This window comes from Pelophylax lessonae (genome assembly GCF_965119305.1).
Source record: "Pelophylax lessonae genome assembly, chromosome: 1".
In the NCBI taxonomy this organism is placed as follows: domain Eukaryota; kingdom Metazoa; phylum Chordata; class Amphibia; order Anura; family Ranidae; genus Pelophylax; species Pelophylax lessonae.
In genome coordinates this window covers 554774867-554795841 of record NC_138768.1, presented here as the reverse complement: position 1 = coordinate 554795841, position 20975 = coordinate 554774867, and the positions used below count along the sequence as shown (strand labels likewise).

Genomic DNA, 20975 nt, shown 5'->3' with positions numbered 1-20975 from the left:
TTGGATGTGGTCTGGGTGATTCAGGTGTACCTGGCCAGCTACAGTCTTTTAGGAAGTCAGACTCGCTATTTGTGCTCACCGATTGACCTCAGAAAGGGTTGTCCGCTTCCTCTGCGACCAGACTTTTTTTCTGCCTAGTGCCCTACTCCTGTAGGGGGCAGTATAACCCAATGGTTAAGAAGATCAGGAATGGTGTACGTCAATGAACATCAGAGAAATGGATTTTATGTTAAGTCAAAAATTCAATTTTTCTATCCTACTGGCCCAATGCCCTCGGAATACCAGAGTGCCCGAATGGACAGTCCATCCCTGGTTTTGTTTATACTTCAGCTGTCAGCAGGGGGAACCCCACTGACAGCTGAATGAGTCATCAGTTGTTAGGGGGGAGGAACGGCCCTGTTTCTTAACAACTGATAAATGCTGGCATTCTTTTGTTTACATTTCAGCTGTCAGCGGGGGAATCCCACTGACAGCTGAAAGAACTGACCCTGAAGGTATTGGTTTTTAGTATCGGTGCATTTGTACTTGTACCGATACTCGTGCAAATGCTTAGTATCGGCACAGATACCAGTATCTGTATCGCTGCAACCCTACCAACTAGGCTGTTCACTTTGCAAAAGAAGTTGCACTCGCAAGGGAATTTTCTCCAGAGCTTAGTTAATTTGACAAAATTTTACTTTTCAAAGAAAATGCAATCAACATGCAAGGAGGGACAAAAAAGCAGCATTTTTGCTTGCATGTGATTTGTGTAATGGAAATCAGCAAAAATTCACCTTATTCGTGAAGCTCGAGAAATTTTCCTTGTAAATTGCTACTTTAGTTAAATGCCTGTCCTTTTTGCCTTTTAGTAATTTAACCTCATTGAAAGCAATGCACAAACTGTGTAGCTGATATCTCAACGACTTAAATGGCTATGCAGTTGTCATAGTAGCTTTTTTTTTTTTTTTTTTTTTTTTTTTTTTTTTTTTTTCTGCCTCTTGCAATAATCTTACCGATCCAAAAAAATTTATTACAGCAACAAAAATGTGGAAGAGGCATGTAAAATGTAAACATCCTATACAAAATGACATAAACTATGTACTCGCTGAAATTATATTATATTTTTCCTCAAAATACTTTCACGTTACATCGATCTATTAACCTAAACCATTTTTTTTTTTTTTTTTTGTGTGACAGGGGTAACTCTAAATACCACTATTACGGCATCCGGTTGAAGCCTGATTCCCCACTTAACAGACTTCAAGAAGATATGCAGTATATGGCAATGAGACAGCAGCCAATCCATCAGAAACAAAGGTTTGCAAGCGCTTTGGTCTTGCTTGTTAGGAAATAACGTTTTGTGTTGCTGAAATACTGTTTTTCTAATAGAGGGTGGAATCTTTATAGATAGAATGTCAACTCTATTTCTTATTGCCTCTTTACACTATAATGGTCAGGGTGTTTCTTGGCTATGTGTTCTTCATGGCTCCAAGGCCTCAATCACACTGTGTGCAATCGCGCACGCACGCACTTAGAAAAACACACTGTGAATTCCATTGGCACGAATCTGCAAATACCTGCGGCTAGAATGACAGGTGAGTGCAAATAGCTGCGTTTACGGACAAATGGACATGGCTGGAAGCAGGTCGACTGTGGCCAGCCGTGATCATCTGTCCCTAACGCAGGTCATTTCTGGATGTGCGAATAGTCCTAGATGGCTTTGCAGTTCTTCGCATACACCTATCATTTCAACAGTGGGAATCTGCAGATTCTAGCCACTGGATTTCAGTGTGTGCTATAAAGCCCCCTTTTATACCAGGGGCCCAATATTTATGGCACAGTGCTAGGGTCAGAAACCTGCTTAAAAGCAGTGGATTTTCAAGTCTGGAAGTGTGCCAGACAGCTGTTCATTATATAAAGTGTGATTTGATTGTTTTGCAAAAGTAACAAAACCATTTTGATGGAACAGGGGTTTTGCTACTTGAGTGATAAATCATTTATCGTTTTGCAATGCTCAGGTACAGACCTACACACAAGACAGATGGTATGATGGATAGCTCGATCAGCAGCCAGCACACCTCTCCAGAGCAGTCCGTTGCTGCTCAGAGCCAGCACCACCAGCAATTCATAGGTAGTGTACACTTATGTTTTTATGTGTGGACCCTTAACTAAATAAAAATGGCAGATGAATAAGGAAAAAAACACTAATATTCACTTGTATTTACATTTTGCATAGATACCTCTCATGTGTTCCCAGACTTTCCTGATCCAGATCTGGGTGGTGTGATGCTACCTGATGGCATTACTATGTCTGATGTAAAGAATTTGCAACTTATGTACCGACGACACTGTGAGGTGAGTAACACAGTCCTGTTCAATGCCAATTTGGATTTGTGGTATGAAGACCACTTTATGAATTTTCTTTTCCTTAGATGAATGGGGAACTGTACCAATACAGGCTTGGATTTATTTATGCCAGTAAACTAACATTCACTGCTACTTTAACTCTGTGGTACCTATCTCTGATTCTGTGTGCTCCTTGGCTTAGAGCAGTGGGGTTGATTGACCAAAACTGAAGTGTTCAAAATCTGGAGCAGCTGTGTATGGTAGACAATCAGCTTCTAACTTCATCTTGTTCAATTACTGCCGGTTAACACTGATCCGACTTGTCAGGCGACTTGGTCGCCTGACAAGTGGCTTCCAATGCTGTGCAATGGAACTGTTCTAATCAGAGTGACTCAAGTCGCTCCGACTTAGAAAAAGGTTCCTGCACTATTTTTTTGCAAAGTCGGAGTGACTTTCATTGACTTATATTATGAGAAGTTGTTGCAAGCCACGCTGAAGTCGCGCTGCACGGGCGACATTAGTCGCCCGAAGTCGGGGGGACTTTGAGTCGGATAAATGTGACCGACTCTTAAGCTTTTACAAAAAAAAAAAAGAAAACTGAAAGCTGATTGGGTACTATGCACAGCTGCACCACAGTTTGCACTCAGCCGCTTTAGTAGACCAACCCCAGGGTTTAAACTGTGGGTCAGGATCAATATTGGTTGCAAATGTGTTTTTGACTGTGCACCCAAGTGAGAAATCCGTTGCCAGTGATTATAGCACATTAACTTCACAGACACACATGGGGAACTAGAAGGTGGGGGGGTGTTCACATAGATCAGGTGTGAGCTCTGCTATACAGGGACTGCAAGGGCAAATACCAAGTCAAATTCAGTTACATGCACTGCTTGCGCATATAAAATAGAAATCTATGTAATATAATTTGTGTACCTTTTTCTAGATTTGGGCAGTTGTATATTCGCTCGATCACTTCTACACTGTGGGGATTGCACTCCCGGGTTCTGAGCTGTCAAACTACAGCTGCTATGGCCAGGAATGATTAGACAGTCTATGCTCCATCAGCTTCAACAGAGTGCAGAGGTTACAATAACGGGATTGTAAAGGCAGAATGTTTTTTTTTTTTTTTTATACGAATGCATTCTATGCATTAAGATAAAAAAAATAAACCTTCTGTGTGCTTCAGCCCCCCTAATACTTACCCGAGTCCATCTTTATCCAGCGATGTTGCAGGAGTATTTAAGCTGCCTGGGACTCCCCTCTTCATTGGCTGAGACAGCAGCGTGGCGTGATTGGCTCCAAATCATCAAATGATCACAATCATTCAGCCAATCAGGAGAGGGAGCGGGGCCTGGTCACAGCTTTGTGTCCGAATGGACTTGGGGAGCTGTGATTGGGCTCAGTTGCCCTCATAGCAAGCTGCTTGCTGTGGGGCACGGAACAGGAGGGAAGGGACCAGGAGAGCCAAAAAGGGACCCGAGAGGAGGAGGATCCAGGCTGCTCTGTGCAAAATCAACTGCACAGAGCAGGTAAGTAGAACATGTTGGGTATTAAAAAATAAATAAATGAGACTTTACAATAACTTTAAGGGTGCGGTCTCCTTAAAGAGAACCTGTCACGTGTGCACTATGCTATCATGTAGGGGCCCCCTTATCAGCCCCCTTGTGATAGCAATAAAGTTGAGTAAAAAAGGGAAATGTAACCAAACCCAACACCCTAAAACTTTTAAAAGCCTCCACCCCCACAAAAATGACAAATGTGTATCACTGCATACACACCGAGTGAGAACAATAATTCCAGAGCCATCATTCATTGTTAACTCTTAAAATAATGAGTTGTAAAGCCTTTAAATTGTCGCCTATGGATAATTTTGTGTACCGTCGTTTTGAAACCTGAGATATATGGTATCTATTTACTCCATGTAACCTCATCTTTTATATTTGTTTCAAAAAATTGTTTTTTTTTTTGTTTTTTTTTTGTATTTACTGAAATTATAGATTTCATGAGCAGTAGCACAATTGTGTGACATATAAAAAAAAAAATTGCAACCTCCACAATTTTATACCAAGTGGTCTTTGCTTTAATACATAGACGTTGTGGAGGTTTTAGGTAATCTTCAGTCCTGAAATGTACATTTTAATGTGTGCAAAAAATAGGAAGAAAAATGGCTCCAACAGTAAAAGGGTTAAAGCAGAGATCCAGTCACCATAATCCACTTTTTTCTAAAAGCACCCCCATGATTGGCACAGATTGTACATTATTATCTGGATAATGTTACTAATGTAACTGTGTTTTAATTTTTTAAAGATTTAACAAAAAAAGAAGCAGGCATATGGGCCATTGCAGTTCTCTGCATCTGAAGCCACTTGTGTCTATTTCCAGGATTAGGTGCAGCTGGCTACCCAGCATGCACCTCCTGATCTCGTGCCTACGCAGTTTGCTGATTGCAGATTGCCATAATGATGGCAGCTTTAGTTCCTGCCCTGTTATGGCAAGCTGTCAATCAAAAGAGAATCAGGTGATCCACTTGGACTTCTGGGATCGATGACGCTGATATCCCAGGAGTCCAAGGGAATCGCCTAAATATCGCCTAGGCGGTCTGGACTGGAAATGCCACTGACACATTAAAATAAAGGTATTTAGACCTAAATGGATATTCTTTTTTTTTTTTTTTTTTTTTTTTTTTTTATAACTGCACTGTGGGGGTGGGCATGTGAGTAAAAGCAACTTGCAAATATGGGTGGAACTCCGCTTCTAATAGCATTTAACAAAATTTTGGGCAAATGTGTTCTCAGTAGGCCCTTACCTCCTATGTAGCCTTAATGGTAGCTTTTAGTCACTGAAATTACTTTTTTATACAGGTGTTGTCCTCCAGAACATTGTATGTACATAACTGATTAGGGTATAAATTATTTTATCCAGAGACCAGTGATACAACTCTTATATTTTTTAACCTACAGGCAACTGTAGATGTGGTGATGAATCTACAGTTCCAATATATTGAGAAATTGTGGCTGGCTTTCTGGAACTCTAAACCGTCTTCTCCGGATGGCACAACAGCATTGTCAAGGTGAGAAAGACCCTTCAATTGAGTAGCCTGTTTATTAAAAGTGTTTTTCTTTCGTTCATTGACGGACACAGCTCTCCAGTATTCTGAACCATTGGGTTATAGTGTTCCTCCTGGTCGACAGCCCCCCATTTTGATGGCGAGGGGGTTTCTGTCTAAAGCAGGGCCTGCTTGGTTCCTGGTGTAGGGAGTAGCTGTCAACCCCCCCCCCCCCCCCGGAGGGTTTTGGGGTGGGTGTGGACCCCTCCCAGGGATAGTCGGACCTGTGGGTTCCCCTTCTTCCCATCAGACCCCCCCCCCCTCCCCGTATATTGGTGTTCCCTCTGGCCTAGTGTGGGGGTTTGGGATGTGTCTGGGGCTTGTGTATTGTACTGTGCTGGTTGTGGGGGGGGGGGGGGGGGTTGCGCCGCCGGCGACTGGGTTATTGGCAGGGGAGGAACAGAGACACTGCATGCTATGGGGGCTCTGTGCCCGATCCCCTCTTTCTTTGTGATTAAAGACCTGGGATCCCTCCTGGGTCCTCATGGAGCCATGCACGGTGGCCATTTTGTTGTAGCTTGTGTGTTTCAGTGGCCGCCGCAAATGTTTGTGTAGTCCGGCGGCCATTTTTCGTTGGTCCGACATGCTAATAGAGCGATGGCCATGACAGAGGAGCCTCCCCACCTGACCCCCTCTCTGAGGCTGCAGGTCCCTTGGGGTCCCAGCCATCCATTAATGCACTGACGGCTGTCCTGAGGATCTTTGTGTCCCCGCTGGGATAGGCTTATGGGTGGCAGTCTAGCAAAAAGCTTCCCCCCCCCCTTCCCCTGCCTCATCTGTCTCGTCAGACCCTAAATCTGATTTGGCTGTCACAGACGTGGCCCACCCTGCGGGGTCTGCATTATCGGATAGTGAGTGACACTTGTGACTGCACACGAGAAGGCACTGGTGGACGCACTGATTGTATCTGTGTGTGAAACTTTGAAAATGAAGGATGCAGCTGGCACTCACAAGCTGGCTTGCACTGCAAAAGTGTTTCCTTATCCCTCCTATTTTTACAGATTTGTTGCAAAAGAGTGGGAGCATCCAAAATGTGGTTCCTAAATGCTTTGTGGTGAGGTACCCCTTTTGAGGTGTCCCTCCAAGAAGTGGACTGTTCACCGGTGGTGGACCCCCCGGTTTCCAAGTTGAATAAGGCAACCATGATTGCGGTTGAGGAAACACTGGCTTTTAAAGATCCGGCTGACAGAAAAGCGGTGGGGCTGTGGCCCACAATATGCTCATGGTTGCTGGTCTTCACTATTGCCCTGGTGTCGCAAACTCTGAGTGGGCAAAACTTTTGCGCTGTGACCTAGAGGGTGAGCAGCTTTCCCTTGCCTTTGCTGAACTGGTGGTACCTATTTTTTTCATCGCAGACATGGCCTGTCTTGGCTCACAAGAATTTTTTTCATCCCTCAGGGTCCACTGACAAGGGTTTAAAACCTTTCAAATCAACCTTTTAAGATTTTGATTTCCATTTGCATGAAGACATTGTGTTGCTTTCCCTGTGTCCCAGGCCCAAGCATCCTAAGGAATTTTCATTGCATGCCTTGGATGTGGTTCTGGCGATTCAAGCTTTTATTTGGCAGCCACTGAGTCTTTTTGGAGGTCAGACTCACTGTTGTGATCAGACGGTCCAAGGAAAGGGCTGTCTGCTTCTTTGGCAACCATTTCCAGGTGGATCAGACAGATGGTGACTCAGGCCTATCCTATGAAGGGTCAGGTTCCTCCTTTCCCTGTAATGGCCCTCTCGGGCGCTTAGTGCTTCCTGGGCCTTCCGTCATCAGGTGTCAGTGGTGCTGGTCTGCAAGGCGGACACCTGGTCGTCGGTGCACACTTTTCTAAATTCTATAAAGTGACTGTGTTGGCATCTGCAGATGCTTCTTTTGGCTGCAAAGTTTTGCAGGCTGCTAAGAGGATCTGTTACCTCTTTGTGGGTTGTATTGTTCAGGTTGGGCTCCAGTTGTTTTGTTTAGCTCCTGTTTACCTGGTTGGCGATTTTTTTTTTTTTTTTTTTTTTTTTTTTTTTTTTTTTTGCCTTGGAAATTTTTTGTTGTCCCACCCCTCATGTTTGGCACTGCTTTGGGACATCCCAATGGTTCAGAAATACTGGTGAGCTATGTCCATCAATGAATGAAAGTGGAAATGGGATTTTTGACTTACCGTAAAGTCCATTTCTCTGAGTTCATTGACAGACACTTGTTCAATAAGGGACACAGGAATGTAGCAATTTTTAGTATTTATGCCACTTTCAGGAGGTTGGAGCTTTGGCAAACAGAAAAACAATAAGCCAGCCCCGGTTGGCAGACTCTGTGTCCAGGGTCGATCATTTGCAGGTAATCGCTGCATGAGCAATTCCATGCAAATGGCCGCAGGTAGTTGTGGGAGTGGTCAATCTCCAATTGTTAGCGGGGCTTCTTCTCTGCTGCTATTCTCATAGAACCACCACTGGGTCTCCCATCCTGTCCCATGGGACCTTAGAATTGCTACATTCCTGTGTCCCTCAATATACTTTAAGAAAGATTTTACAAGAAGTACCTTTTTTTCCTTCTACTTTCATACCCGTGTGTATGGCTTCTTCTGCAGCATTCCATACATAGCATAGTAGGGCGAAAATGAAACAGACTGATGTCAGGGAAGCTCCTCTGGCACTTTCATTTAATGTTTTTATTAACCACATTGTTTGTTGCTTTTTGCCTGAAAGTTTTTTTGAATGGCTCAATGAGATGCATTGTCTTGATTTTGATGTTGGGTATTAGAGCCCTTATAGCAGATAACACTGAAATTGTAATGAATTATACTTGTCTTATAACACACACAGTGAGGAGGAGCAGGAAGCAGTCATCCCCAAGGAGATATTGATGGTTCTGTGTAAATATGAGCCTGTTATGAGGTGGATGAGGGGCTGTGACCACATTCTATATCAAGCTCTAGTGGAAATTCTAATTCCAGATGTTTTACGGCCTGTCCCAAGTGAGTACTAAGCAAAGATGCACATTTGAAATGTATATAGCCATTTGTAAAGAATAAAATTTTGAGTATTTCAACTTAAATACACACATGAACAAGGAAACAAAAGTGGGGTACATGGAGGTGAAATGCAGATCACCCTTATAGGGGACAGATAACATTGTTCGATACCATCTATATAACCAATGTATTACATTTAGTCATGGGTAGACAGACTGGTATTGCAGTCTCAGTTTTTGATAGGGTTGGAGAGCCAACTGCCTCTGCCACCACAGATGAGTAGGGGATTTGGGGTATAACTCAAACCAAAAATGTATGAGGGTTCTTCAAAAAAGTTTTTTTTTTTTTTTTTCTAAGTTACATATATAAAAGTGCGTAAACTTTTTGAAGACCCCCTCATAATATATTGCAACTTGCCAATCATTCGATGTAGTGACTGCTTCAATTTTATTTTCTTAGGCTTCCTTCCCTGTATTTTTCAGTTGGTGATCTGGCCAGTAACACACCTGTATTAGAGTGACCCCACTCTGGAGGAGCACAGGGGGGCACCTTTGGACGCAGCATTGTCATTCTGGGGTGTGGGGGGGGGGGGGGTAGATGGACTACCAGATGTATTTATCTACACTAACAAAATGAAGCCAAACTTCAGCTAACACTTTATAAGCAGTTACAGCAAACCATTTTTATTTATTTTTTTTCGTTTTAGGATAAGAGCCGGTTCACATTAGCGCGACTTGTCAGCCTGACAAGTCGCGCTCCCTCGCGGTCCATTGACCGCTACAGGACCCGTTCTTTTCTGTGTCGCTCCGACTTAGAAAAAGGGTCCTGTACTATTTCGGGGCGACCTCGGAGCGACTTGCATAGGCTTCCATTATGTGAAGTCCCTGCAAGTCGCTCCGAAGTCGTGGTGCAATGTAATGCACAAGTCGCCCCCGAAGTAGTAAGGAGTCGTGTCGCCTCAGTGTGAACCGGCTCTAAATGTTTTGCATAAATGAAAAAAAAAAAAAAGCTGATCATTTTTAAGCACCCTGCTAGAAATAAATAGTTTGTCTCTTTTCTGTAAATCATAGATAATGCTGGAGAGCTTCTTCTTTTGAAAAACAGACTTACTAGTCAGATCACCAGGTAAAAATAGAAGAAAAGCCTAAAAAAGCAAATAAATGCAGCAATCTCATCTAAGAAATGGTAGCTGCACAAGAATACATTTTCTTTTGGGTTTAATACTGCTTCACGAAATGTAGCCAGCATTTTGCTGATTTTGGTGTGTCACAAACTCTTCTCTCTAAGCAATTCCAAGCAGTGGCGTTAGTGTATTAACTTGGAAATTTCGACTGAGATTATAGCAAGAAAAAGGGTTGAGTTTGCTTGCTGGTAATTAATCTTAAATTAATTACATCCAATTAATAACTGCACATTACGTTTTTAAAAACCATGCTGAGATTATGAAGATTTTACACAGTCTCTTTTAATGTTGTGTAAAGTAAATCACTCTCAAAGGTCTTTTGCAAGCAGTTGTTTTTTTTCAAACCCCCCCCCCCCCCCCCCCCCCCATGTTTAATACACTGACACCACTGCTTGGAAATGCTTAGCGAGAAGGGTTTGTGACACATATCAAAATCAGCCAAATGCTGGATACATTTCATGAAGCAGTATTAAACCCAAAAACAGTTATTACCCCCCCATGCTGCATATTTGCTCCAGAACTGCCTTTTGATACAGGTGTTCTGACCGCTTCCTCCAAAATGTAGCAAACTTATTTAATATTCAAGGTTTCATTTTATGTCTGAACAGACACATGCCATGCGCCATGTGTGTATGTGAACCTTTTTAATCTAGAGACAGCGTGGTGTTGCAGTAGTGTGTATAATTGTGTGATTTTATTTTGCCTAAAAAGTCATTGTATTGCAATGAGAGTTGTAGTTGTGACTACAAAAACTAGTTACTCGCTGTTAAACATTTCTTGCTATGTATTTCTGTACCATCTTCTCAAGTTCCAATTTGAATGTGCTACTATTTTTCTCTACTAGAGGGCCTCATAACTAGAATTTAAGTACAATTCAAAGGAGCTGCAACTGATATAAAAAATATGTTTGGCACCAGAGAACTTTTTTTTGGATTAAACTTTTATTTTTTATTTTTAAACAAACATTAAAATTATGCCCACTGTACAAATCCTTTATATTTAAAAAAAAAAAAATAAATAATTAATATAATTTCTGTGTGACAAATGACAAAGGGCAGTGATCACTCTTTCATATCTTCTATAGATAACTGTGTGCTGTGGGCTTTAGCACAGTTTTATAATTTGTTCAAACAGGGTTTTTTTTTTTTTTTTTTGGTTGGGTGGCATTTGGTCAATATCTTTTCATAATTTTGTTTTCCTAAAATCTTGATGCTAAAAGTTTATACTACTTGTAAGTTTGTTGGATTTAAGGCCAGTTGACACTTGAATAGCACAGGAATGCAGTCCATGTTCCTGTGCGGTGTGATCTTCAGGCCATTTAGTACATGCACTACTTCTAAAAACACACTGCATTCCTCATCCTTACTCCAGGGCTATGGTTGTCTATACATTCTCTGGCATTACTTGAGGATAAAGTAAATTGTTCTTTTGCAACCTCTGGAATCCCTTTTCCAAAGGACTGGCAAAGTTGAGCATACATATAATTACGGTTATGTTCTCTCCTGTTCTTATACACTGTAGTCCTAATTTTGGTTATGTTCTCTCCTGTTCTTATTCACTGCGGTCCTAATTTATCAAACTATCTTCCATAAGAGTTTTTTAAAACCAGGCATAATCTCATTCTCCAGATGTAATTTCCCAGTGCTGCTGTGAATCTTTAGTAGCGCAAAGTAGGCAGTTCCTATTTCAGGTTTTGAAAATTGAGACAATATATTATATTGTATATTTATAATTGCTTTTGTTTAAAAAAAAAAATGTAAAAAGCACTGCATCTGGATTGCATTGTACTGCGGTACCATGCTATCCGGTGCAGGCAAATGCACCTCATTTGTGATCTTTATTTGGGTGTCTGCAAAGAATACATTGACACCTACAGCCAATTGGACACCCAATACATTTTGAGCGCAGTGCAGGAAACGCACATGGAACACTTGTTTCCTGCTCTGCGTTCTTGTGTGAACTGGCACAATATCTTAGTAAGATCTGTAACCGTGTAAGTAGGATTCAATAATTTCATTAGCTTTGCTTTACCCTTTTCAAGCTTTTAAAGCATTCACTGTGTCTGGTGTCTAGTCAGCTGTTCAAATTCTACAAATTATCAGCTATATATTTAATGGACAGAAATGTTTGTTGAAATGCGCTTTACCCACCAGCAAAATTTGGAGATTCCCTACTAGGTAAAATGTAAAGTCCTATGCAGGTAATGGCAAAAAGATTTGAGTGCTATTTTTAGAAAGCCAGTCATCCTTTCCTTTTTTGCAATCTGAAACATGTTAGAAAGTCTTCAAACTGATTTCAGTGTTGGCCAGACACTGGTGATTTAAATCGCCCACATGCCTCTTGTGGCTTTCTTTCTTTTTTTTTTTTTTTTTTTTTTTTTATTAATCACCAATGAACACCACCCCCTTAGCAGGATTTTCTCTTCCTTACCATCAGCGGCCATTGTTTTGCCTGGCAAGTGGCTATTATTTCCCACTCTAAAAGTACCCAGTGGTGAGATGGAAGCCTCTCCTGTCCATGGCAGATGGGCAAAGCTGGGATTCCTATGCAGATATCTAACTGATGGAGCTTTTGAGAGAATTATTCATGGAGTATGGCTCCTTTCACATGAGCAGTCCAATTTAAGTACTCCTGTGTGTTTTTCACATCCGCCTACCTCAAGTCGGATCCAGAAAAAATATCAGTTAGGGCAGTCAGGTGTAAACATATAGCTGGTCCATTTACATCTGGCTGCCCATAGAGCAGGCTGTGCCTAGGACCTGTCATCCGCCCGCTCACTTCAGCAGGGGATCAGTGGACAGATTGTCTGCTGAGAAAGGCGGATCTGGCCTGTATGTAAGGGACCTATATCAGCATAGATTCAGATTTGATACAGTTTAGGCATTCTAATGATTTAAATTAAATGGTTGGGTTGCACTTTTTTCTTTCCTATTAGGTACCCTTACCCAGGCAATACGGAATTTTGCTAAGAGTCTGGAAGGATGGTTAACCAATGCCATGACTGATTTTCCCCAGCAAATAGTCCAGGCAAAGGTATATCAAATTTTTTTTTCCTAAAGTAATCAAGAGTAGATTGATGCTTTTTAAGACCTTTTATTATATATAGATTTTTTTTTTTTTTTTGTAGGTTGGTGTTGTCAGTGCCTTTGCCCAGACTCTGCGTCGATACACCTCCTTAAATCATTTGGCACAAGCTGCCCGTGCTGTTTTGCAAAATACATCACAAATCAATCAGATGCTCAGTGACCTTAACAGAGTAGATTTTGCAAATGTCCAGGTAAATAAATTAATTGATTTATCATGTGTGGTTTTTTTATGCTTAGATTTCCTTTGTTTCATCCCTTTGGGTTGAGGGTCTTTACTAAACAGTTGTACTCAGGATATGGCTCAGTGACGTATATTGGTCAGTTCATTCATCTTCCAATAGAACTGAGGGTTTTTCTAGGTCCAACATCTTCAATCCATAGGCAGACCCCTGGTATCAGGAGATACTGCTAAAGATGAATATTTATTTTCAGAAGAACCCTGAGCATTATTTCATCCAACATGTATTTCTAGCACTGGTAATCTGATAGAGGCTAAAACCTATGGGCTGCCACTGTCTTTTCTACAGAAATGAAGGCACTGAAAACTGTAGATCCCTAAATGGCCTCATTGCATTAAATGGAAAAAGCTCAACTCTTTCCAGGGCTACCTCTTTTATAGGAAGATGCTTGCTAATCATTAGTGGTAGTAAACCCTCTCATATACCCAGTGATAGCCTCAGATGATACGTGGATATTAAACAAATTCTCCTGCATAAGTTATAAGTTTAGCTTGTTTATCTGCAATCTCCCTTTTTCTACATCCCTTCAAAATACTGAAAATCCTTATGCATCTGTCAGTATCACAGAGGAGGGGGCGGGGAGCTGCAGTTAGAGCTCTTGTACAGTGTGTGAAAGCTGATTGGAGGAAAGGGACACACCCCCCTCCACACATGGCACAGGAACCATGGAAAGATGCAGAGCTGTGTTGTGAATAGACAAGCTGTGTGCTGAGCTCTCCTCCCTGTCCTCATTTTATCTCCTGTGTCAGGACAACTTGTCAGAAGTGACACATGCTGATAATGAATGAACAAAGCACCAGAAATAAATGAAACTCAGAGCTTTGAAGAGAGACAAGTAAACACTACAGATATAATGTATGTGCTTTGTTCAGATTTCATGACTGAGGTTTACAACCACTTTAATAATGGTTACAGATAGATGTTGTACTTGTAAAAAGCATTGTTGCCAAGATTGTATTAAAAAGTGTGTCTAATGTGTTGATAAAGTTAGGAAAAGAAAGTGGTTGGAAATACCCCCTTCCCTGGAAAAACAGCCGCATGTATTGTATTGTGTTTCTGATTACTGCCCAACAGGCACAGCATTGCATAAACCCAAATGTCCTCTGAAACCCCAGAACCTGCAGGTGCTCAGCTCCTTGGTACATCTAGGTTCTCCCTTTAGTGTGCTGGTTATTTAGAGCCAATTCAATGGCAGATCAGGGATCAATCTGTAACTGATTAACCCAGATGGGGCAATGGGGGATTTAATAAACGCTAATGTCTTCAAAGAGGGCACCTGCCTCCACAGTTAAAATTTAAAGATAATATACCAAATAACAAAATGTTTCCTATCCTAACAAGACCTTCCTCCGCACAGACCCCCCCACCATCCTATCATCTGCTTTCCCCTCATACACATACTGCCCACCGTCCTACTATCTGCACTACACCACCTGCACATGCTGCCTGCCTTCATACTCCCTCTCCTGCGCATGCTGCCTGCCTTCATACTCCCTCTCCTGCGCATGCTGCCTGCCTTCATACTCCCTCTCCTGCGCATGCTGCCTGCCTTCATCCTCCCTCTCCTGCGCATGCTGCCTGCCTTCATCCTCCCTCTCCTGCGCATGCTGCCTGCCTTCATCCTCCCTCTCCTGCGCATGCTGCCTGCCTTCATCCTCCCTCTCCTGCGCATGCTGCCTGCCTCCTTCAGACTCCCTCTCCTGCGCATGCTGCCTGCCTCCTTCAGACTCCCTCTCCTGCACATGCTGCCTGCCTCCTTCAGACTCCCTCTCCTGCACATACTGGCTGTCCTCATAGCCTACACATTTTCCTGCACATACTTCCCTCCGTCCTACTGTCTGCACTCCACTTCTTCACATACTGCCTGCTGTCATCATATGCTCCTTTCTCCTATCCTACATATATAGCCTGCCATTCTACCCTGACTCTTGCATATGCTGGTTTGGTGTGTGTTGTGTGTGTGTGTTGTGTGTGTGTATGTGTGTCTTTTTTTTTTTTTTTGTTTTTTATTCTATATTAAAAATGAGTTTACTTATGCCATTGTTCTGTCTTTGCTGCTGACAGGAACAAGCATCCTGGGTATGCCAATGTGAGGAAGGCATGGTTCAGAAGCTGGAACAAGACTTCAAGTTAACCCTGCAGCAGCAAAGCTCATTGGACCAGTGGGCAAATTGGTTGGATAATGTAGTCACCCAGGTGCTAAAGCCTTATGAAGGGAGTTCCAGTTTTCCAAAGGCTGCCAGACAATTTCTGTTGAAGTGGTCTTTTTACAGGTTAGAGGATAAGAAAATGGTTACAATGCTCTATAGTTAGTTTTCTACATTTAGGTTGCCCATATATGAACACATAGATGCATATGAAAATGTTCTCATATACAGAATTGGCCTGTAAATGTAATATCACTCTTTTCTTGAGATTCAGATTGGGACATCTTTTTAAATTTTCCTTCTTAATTTTCCTTTTTAAAGGTTCTTCTGCTTTCAAAGTGCTAGCCCTTTCGGTTTTCCCTGCTAGTGGCTTATGTTGCATTTCTGATGGGAACCGAACTGTTCTGGTTATGTAGTTTTAATGATGGCCACATACAGTTTTTGTTTCAGATTTGATCTAAGATATTTATAATCTACTACCCACTGTTGGGTTAATGTATTTCATTACCCTGCTTACAAGAAAATCTGTAGGCTGTCATTTACTAATCTCTCCTTTTGGAAATGATTGCCTAGCTGTCATGCTGATCCAGTATCTAAAATGCATTCCCTGACGCACAATCTTAACTACTTCCCACAAATATTCAAGTCGGAACTTGACGCATGTTTGGTCAGTGTCTTAAAATGTATTTTCATTTTTACAGTCAAACTTGAGAAATCCCCCATTGTTCTCCTTTTTATAAAGCATACCTGTGGAAAAAAATGAAAAATATATAATTTTTATCCTTGTATAGTGGTTTGAGACATAGTTTCTGTGTATTTAACCACTTAAGCCCCGGAAGATTTTACCCCCTTCCTGACCAGGGGGTATTTTGCGATTCGGCACTGCGTGACTTTAACGGACAATTGCGCGGTCGTGCGACGCTGTACCTAAACTAATTTGACGTCCTTTTTTTCCCACAAACAGAGCTTTCTTTTGGTGGTATTTGATCACCTGTGCGTTTTTTTGATCACGCGCTATAAACAAAAAAAGAGCGTCAATTTTGCAAAAATAACAATTTTTCAAATTTTTCTATATGAAATTCCCCCAAAAAAAAAGTAAAAATCAAAATTTTTTTTAAATTTTCAGCCAATTTGTTTTATGCTACATATGTTTGGTAAAAAAAATCGCAAAAAGCATATTTTGATTGGTTTGCGCAAAAGTTATCGCGTTTACTAACAAAGGAAAAGATTTTTGTCATTTTTGGTGTTTTTTTTTTTTTAACGCGTAATGGCGACGATCTGCGATATTTTTTTTTTTTTGCGGTATTGCGGCGGACAGATCGGACCCTTGACTGACATTTTTGACACTTTTGGGGTTACCAGTGACATTTCTACTGTAATCGGTGCTAAAAATATGCACTGTTACTGTAAAAGTACACTGGCAGTGAAGGGGTTAATTTTATTTGAGAGGGAGGGGCTGTGTGTGTCCCTAGGGGCGTGATTCTAACTGTGATTGGCTGTGGCTTGAGGTGTAGTTACACTGATCAATGGTTCTACATAGTAGAACCATATGATAAGTGTTTCTACACAGGGAGAACTGACAGGCAGCTTGTTTACACAAGCTGCCTGCCTTTCTCCCTCTCCCCCGCCGATGGCTGAGTGACCAGCGGACATCGGGTCCGCCGGTCACACGCGCGGGGGGGTCCGTGACCGCGGCGCGCGCTCGCTCCCCAGACCCTCCCAGGCTAGTGACGTACCGATACGTCACTCTGCCTGTGAGGGGCTGACCGCCGCCGTATATAGTCGTGCGGCGGTCGGCAAGTGGTTAAATAGATGACAGAATACAGATGTTGAGACAAAAGTAAGGTGGCTGTTTGTTTGTTTTTTTTTTTTTTGTTTTTATTATTTTTTTAGGTTCTTAAACCATCCAAGCCTGAAATTATTTTTTCCCCATGTTAGGACACAGTCCTATTAATCTAGTTTGAAGGTGATAATGAAATCTTCCAGCACATTTCAGACAGGGGTAATTAGGGAAAATTCAAGTACTCAGTCCTCTTTTAGTCAAGGAGCACTAAGAACGATTTTTCAGTCCCAGAGTTTCCAAAAAATTATCTAAAACCTTAAGCTGCAATTTTTAAATATTTGGTAAAGTTATTCTATGTGAATGAGAACATGTAACAAATATATAAAGTAGATGTTATCCCAATTCGGCTGCAAAAGTGGAAATACACTTTAAAGTGTTTAATCCAGGTATGACAAAACCATCACCAATGGTTGACCATTTTTTCAAGTTTCCGTTAATACAATCCTTGCATTTATATTTAGAACACAAAGGAAATGGATGAAGTTCCCCTTAAAGTATGTATTCTGTGAGCAATAACATTCTTCAAACTTTCTTAACTTCTTTTCTCTTACAGTTCAATGGTTATCCGGGATCTCACCCTGCGCAGTGCTGCCAGTTTTGGATCCTTTCATTTAATCCGACTGCTGTATGATGAGTACATGTTCTACTTAGTAGAGCACAGAGTGGCTCAGGCAACAGGAGAGACACCCATCGCAGTGATGGGGGAGGTGAGTTCACAGATTTTCGAATGGCCATAATTTTTGCGTAGCACACGTGTTTTTAGTTTCTATACTAATGTAATTGTATTTTTATCTCCTCTAGTTCAGTGACCTGTCTAGTATGTCTCCGGTAGCAATGGATAAAGGTAAGTTGAGCTTTAAGAGCATCAGTTTTTACAAAGAAAAAAATCCTTAGGTCAAGTTGACTTTGCTCTAATAGAAAGAAAAGTAAAAAAAAGTGCAATACTAAATGTTAACACCATATAGTGCGGGTTAAAAATAAAGGTCTTAAATGTGAAAACGATTGATCTAGAGCAGCGGTCTCCAAACTGCGGGCCTTTGCTTGCCTTTATCTGGCTTTTGGGAAACTATTCCATCTGCTGACACCAACAATGGGCTATCATTCCAGTTGCCGACACCAACAATGGGATACAATTCTGCCAAGTGACCCCATCAAAAGTGCAAAATTCCTTCCATTGACACAAACATTGGGACACTATTTCTTGATCATTTTTTTTTTCCCTACAACCCATGTCTTCATCTATGGCCTGTCTCAGATTGCACTAGGTTGTATGCAAAATTTGCATTTGACTGTATGTCCAACCAGGTAGATTTTGTGTGAGTCTTTCTCTGGCTGGCAGTATTGTATGCTGTGATTTAAAGGTTTCACAGCCTTGTTTTACCTTCCCAAAACATGTGCTTTTCTCTTACGTCCTCCGACAGTCGCCGCCCCTCACATAGTCTTCACCAATGGGTCTTGACTTCTGCTCCGCAGGAGTAGCTAGGCTGCTTTTTTTCATTCTTGCTCCAGGTAGCAAGTCACAATTGCCGGATATTCATGTTTGTGTGCTGTTTTCAGTTGCTTTTGTATCTGGATTGAGGAACTTTGGATTCTTGTGAAAATTTGCCAACATGCTGGTCCATTTCCAAGGCGTGCAATGGTCAGCGATGCCTTGCAAATTGTCTTGCCTCCTTTTGTCCTTGTACCCTCTGACCCTGATGTGATTTAGAAGTTGATTGGAATCTGTACTCTGAGCCTGTAAATTTTTGGGACACCACTTCTTCTTCTTTTTTTTTTTTGGCTTTATACTTGGGGTCTTTGTTTTACTGGAATACAAAATGTCTTCCATTGTCTCATGTTTAAATCAGACTGCATCAGGTTTTCTCTTGAGTCTCTTACAGCATGCTGCCACGACCATGCTTGGTTTGTTGATGTGCAGTATTTGGTGCTTATACCAAACATTCTGTTTTTAGGCCACATTCACAAAGGTGTAAAGGTGTAGGATTTGACAAGACCAAAGCTGAGCTTACTGGCCATCAGCATAAGGCCTCATTTACAAGAGTATAACCTTTGCAAAGGGCCATCTTTGCCCACACAGGATGCACAGGTGTTCTGAGAGTCTACGTATAGATAGTCCTATTCATGTATAGTCCCACAGCTGCTGTTCCCAGTTTGACATCTGTGTAGGTACATGTCCTTGAATACAAATGTTGTGCGTTCAGGAACACACAATCGCATGGCTGTCAAATTGGGACCTGCAGCAGCCGCAACGTCAATAGTCACGTATGGGACTGTCTGCATGCAGATGCACTGCACACCTGTGCATCCAGTTTGGGCAAAGATGGCCCTTTGCATGGGTGTTTGCAAAGGTTACACTCTTGTAAATGAGGCCTTATGCTGATGGCCAGTAAGCTCAGCTTTGGTCTTGTCAAATTCTGGTTTCTTTTCTTCTAAATACTTTAAATCCCCCTGTTGCCTTCTGGCAAACTATAGGCAAGATTTTATGTGAGCTTTATTTAATAATGGCTTTCTTTTACCACTGTCCTATAAAGCGGTGATTGATAAAGTGCGTTCTGTTCGTATGTATAGCCTTGTCAATCTTACCACGGAGGTTTGCAACTCCTTTAGAGTTGTCGTTTTGATACAAGTTATGCCATAATACTGACTCAAGTTGGACCCTCTCAATGAATTAAACCTATTGATTAAACAGGTGATCGATCTCCTCCATTATATGACTTTGGGAAAAAAAATCTGGCTGTCCCATTTGGTATCGGGGGGAGTCATTTTAAGGGTGTCTGCTTATCTAATAAATAATTTTGGGGTTCTTCTCTTTTAACATGGAAAAAAAATAAATAAATTTAGGTCACTTTGCAATGATATGTTTTTACCTAAAATGTTAATGAAAATGTATTTATTTTCATGTTTTTATATGATAAAAAAAAAAAATGAAAATATACAGGGAATTAATATTTTTCTTGGAACTATATTTGAGCTTTAGTCCACAATTTTAACCAGTGTTCTGTTGACACTCCATTGGTGGATAGAGATTAGTGGCAGTGTCCCTTTTTTTTTTTTTTTTTTTTTTTTTTTTTTTCTTCCCTCTTCTTTTTTATATATGGTCTTTCTATTTTTTACAGACAATATGAGTGAGCTGGGCAGTGACGATGCATCCGGCGAGACGCCAGTGAAGAGGGAACGTGTGGAGTTGAACCACTCCTTGCAGGAGGTGTAATGCAGAAAAATTTCCAGCGCCTTATTGCTCCCAGTAATGGAATCACCTCACGTTTGAAGGCACCCGTGCCTCAAACAAGAACTCCGTAAATTTAGTGCCTCTGCCACACATGACACGTGTTTTGGAAGAATTCTGTCATTCATTGAAATTCAGCGTTCGAGTCCTGAAAAGCGAAGTTTGGCATGGGACAAATGTGACGCCACCGCATTCCTGACAATCTCACTCCAGACATGTGTGCTATGTGCTAATTTATCCTTTTTTATTTTTTTTCTGAGTTAGTATTCTAGGAGATGTTTCCATTCATTTTTGGAAGCTTTAGGGATTATAGCTCAGGCTTTCCATTTTCTTAATCCAGTTAGGAACATTGTTGGGTTCCTAACTGCACCATGGCTCTGTTACCTCGTTCTCCTGAACTGGGCAGTTTTTTTTTTTTTGCCAAATCGTACTGCGTTTAAACACAATGGGTACCTGCAATGCATGGCTGTGATTGGAGATATGATGAAACGAAAGTTACTGTACATAAAAATAGTAGTTCATGATATTCTATTAACTAATGTAGTCTGCGGCGTGTGCTTGCCAAGAATATGAAACGACACCTTTTTTTTTATGCTCGCTAACAAAGATGTGACAACTTGTTGAAGGATTTTCTCTGCCGATTTTCCCTGCGAACATCTGCTTATTATACTTTTTCAGAATTTAGGAGCATGTACTGTACTTCTGGCATGACACTGGTTTATATTCTTGCGAACGAAAGTTTATTATCTGTTTAAAGGGAATCTATAGTGGAAAAATTGATTTCTCAACATAATGGTTAGTGTGTGAATTAAATAATAAAATATTTCGGATTTGTACTTGCCAGCAGTCATGAGTGGGCAAGGGACCTTATCAG

At 41.4% G+C, this 20975-nt stretch overlaps 1 protein-coding gene across 3 annotated transcripts in view; it reads left to right on the top strand.

The window, feature by feature from the left end:
• The window catches only part of RFX2 (regulatory factor X2), a 71180-nt gene extending 50814 nt beyond the window's left edge, over positions 1 to 20366 (top strand). For all 3 annotated transcript variants that reach the window (XM_082255764.1, XM_082255763.1, XM_082255762.1), the window contains 11 exons: positions 1177 to 1296; positions 1998 to 2110; positions 2216 to 2334; positions 5283 to 5392; positions 8229 to 8380; positions 12496 to 12593; positions 12688 to 12837; positions 14950 to 15158; positions 17429 to 17582; positions 17677 to 17719; positions 19992 to 20366. In XM_082255764.1, coding sequence (XP_082111890.1) covers positions 1177 to 1296; positions 1998 to 2110; positions 2216 to 2334; positions 5283 to 5392; positions 8229 to 8380; positions 12496 to 12593; positions 12688 to 12837; positions 14950 to 15158; positions 17429 to 17582; positions 17677 to 17719; positions 19992 to 20086 — 1363 coding nt within the window. In that variant the 3' untranslated portion in view covers positions 20087 to 20366. The remainder of the gene's footprint in view (positions 1 to 1176; positions 1297 to 1997; positions 2111 to 2215; positions 2335 to 5282; positions 5393 to 8228; positions 8381 to 12495; positions 12594 to 12687; positions 12838 to 14949; positions 15159 to 17428; positions 17583 to 17676; positions 17720 to 19991) is intronic.
• Positions 20367 to 20975: the final 609 nt, after the last annotated feature.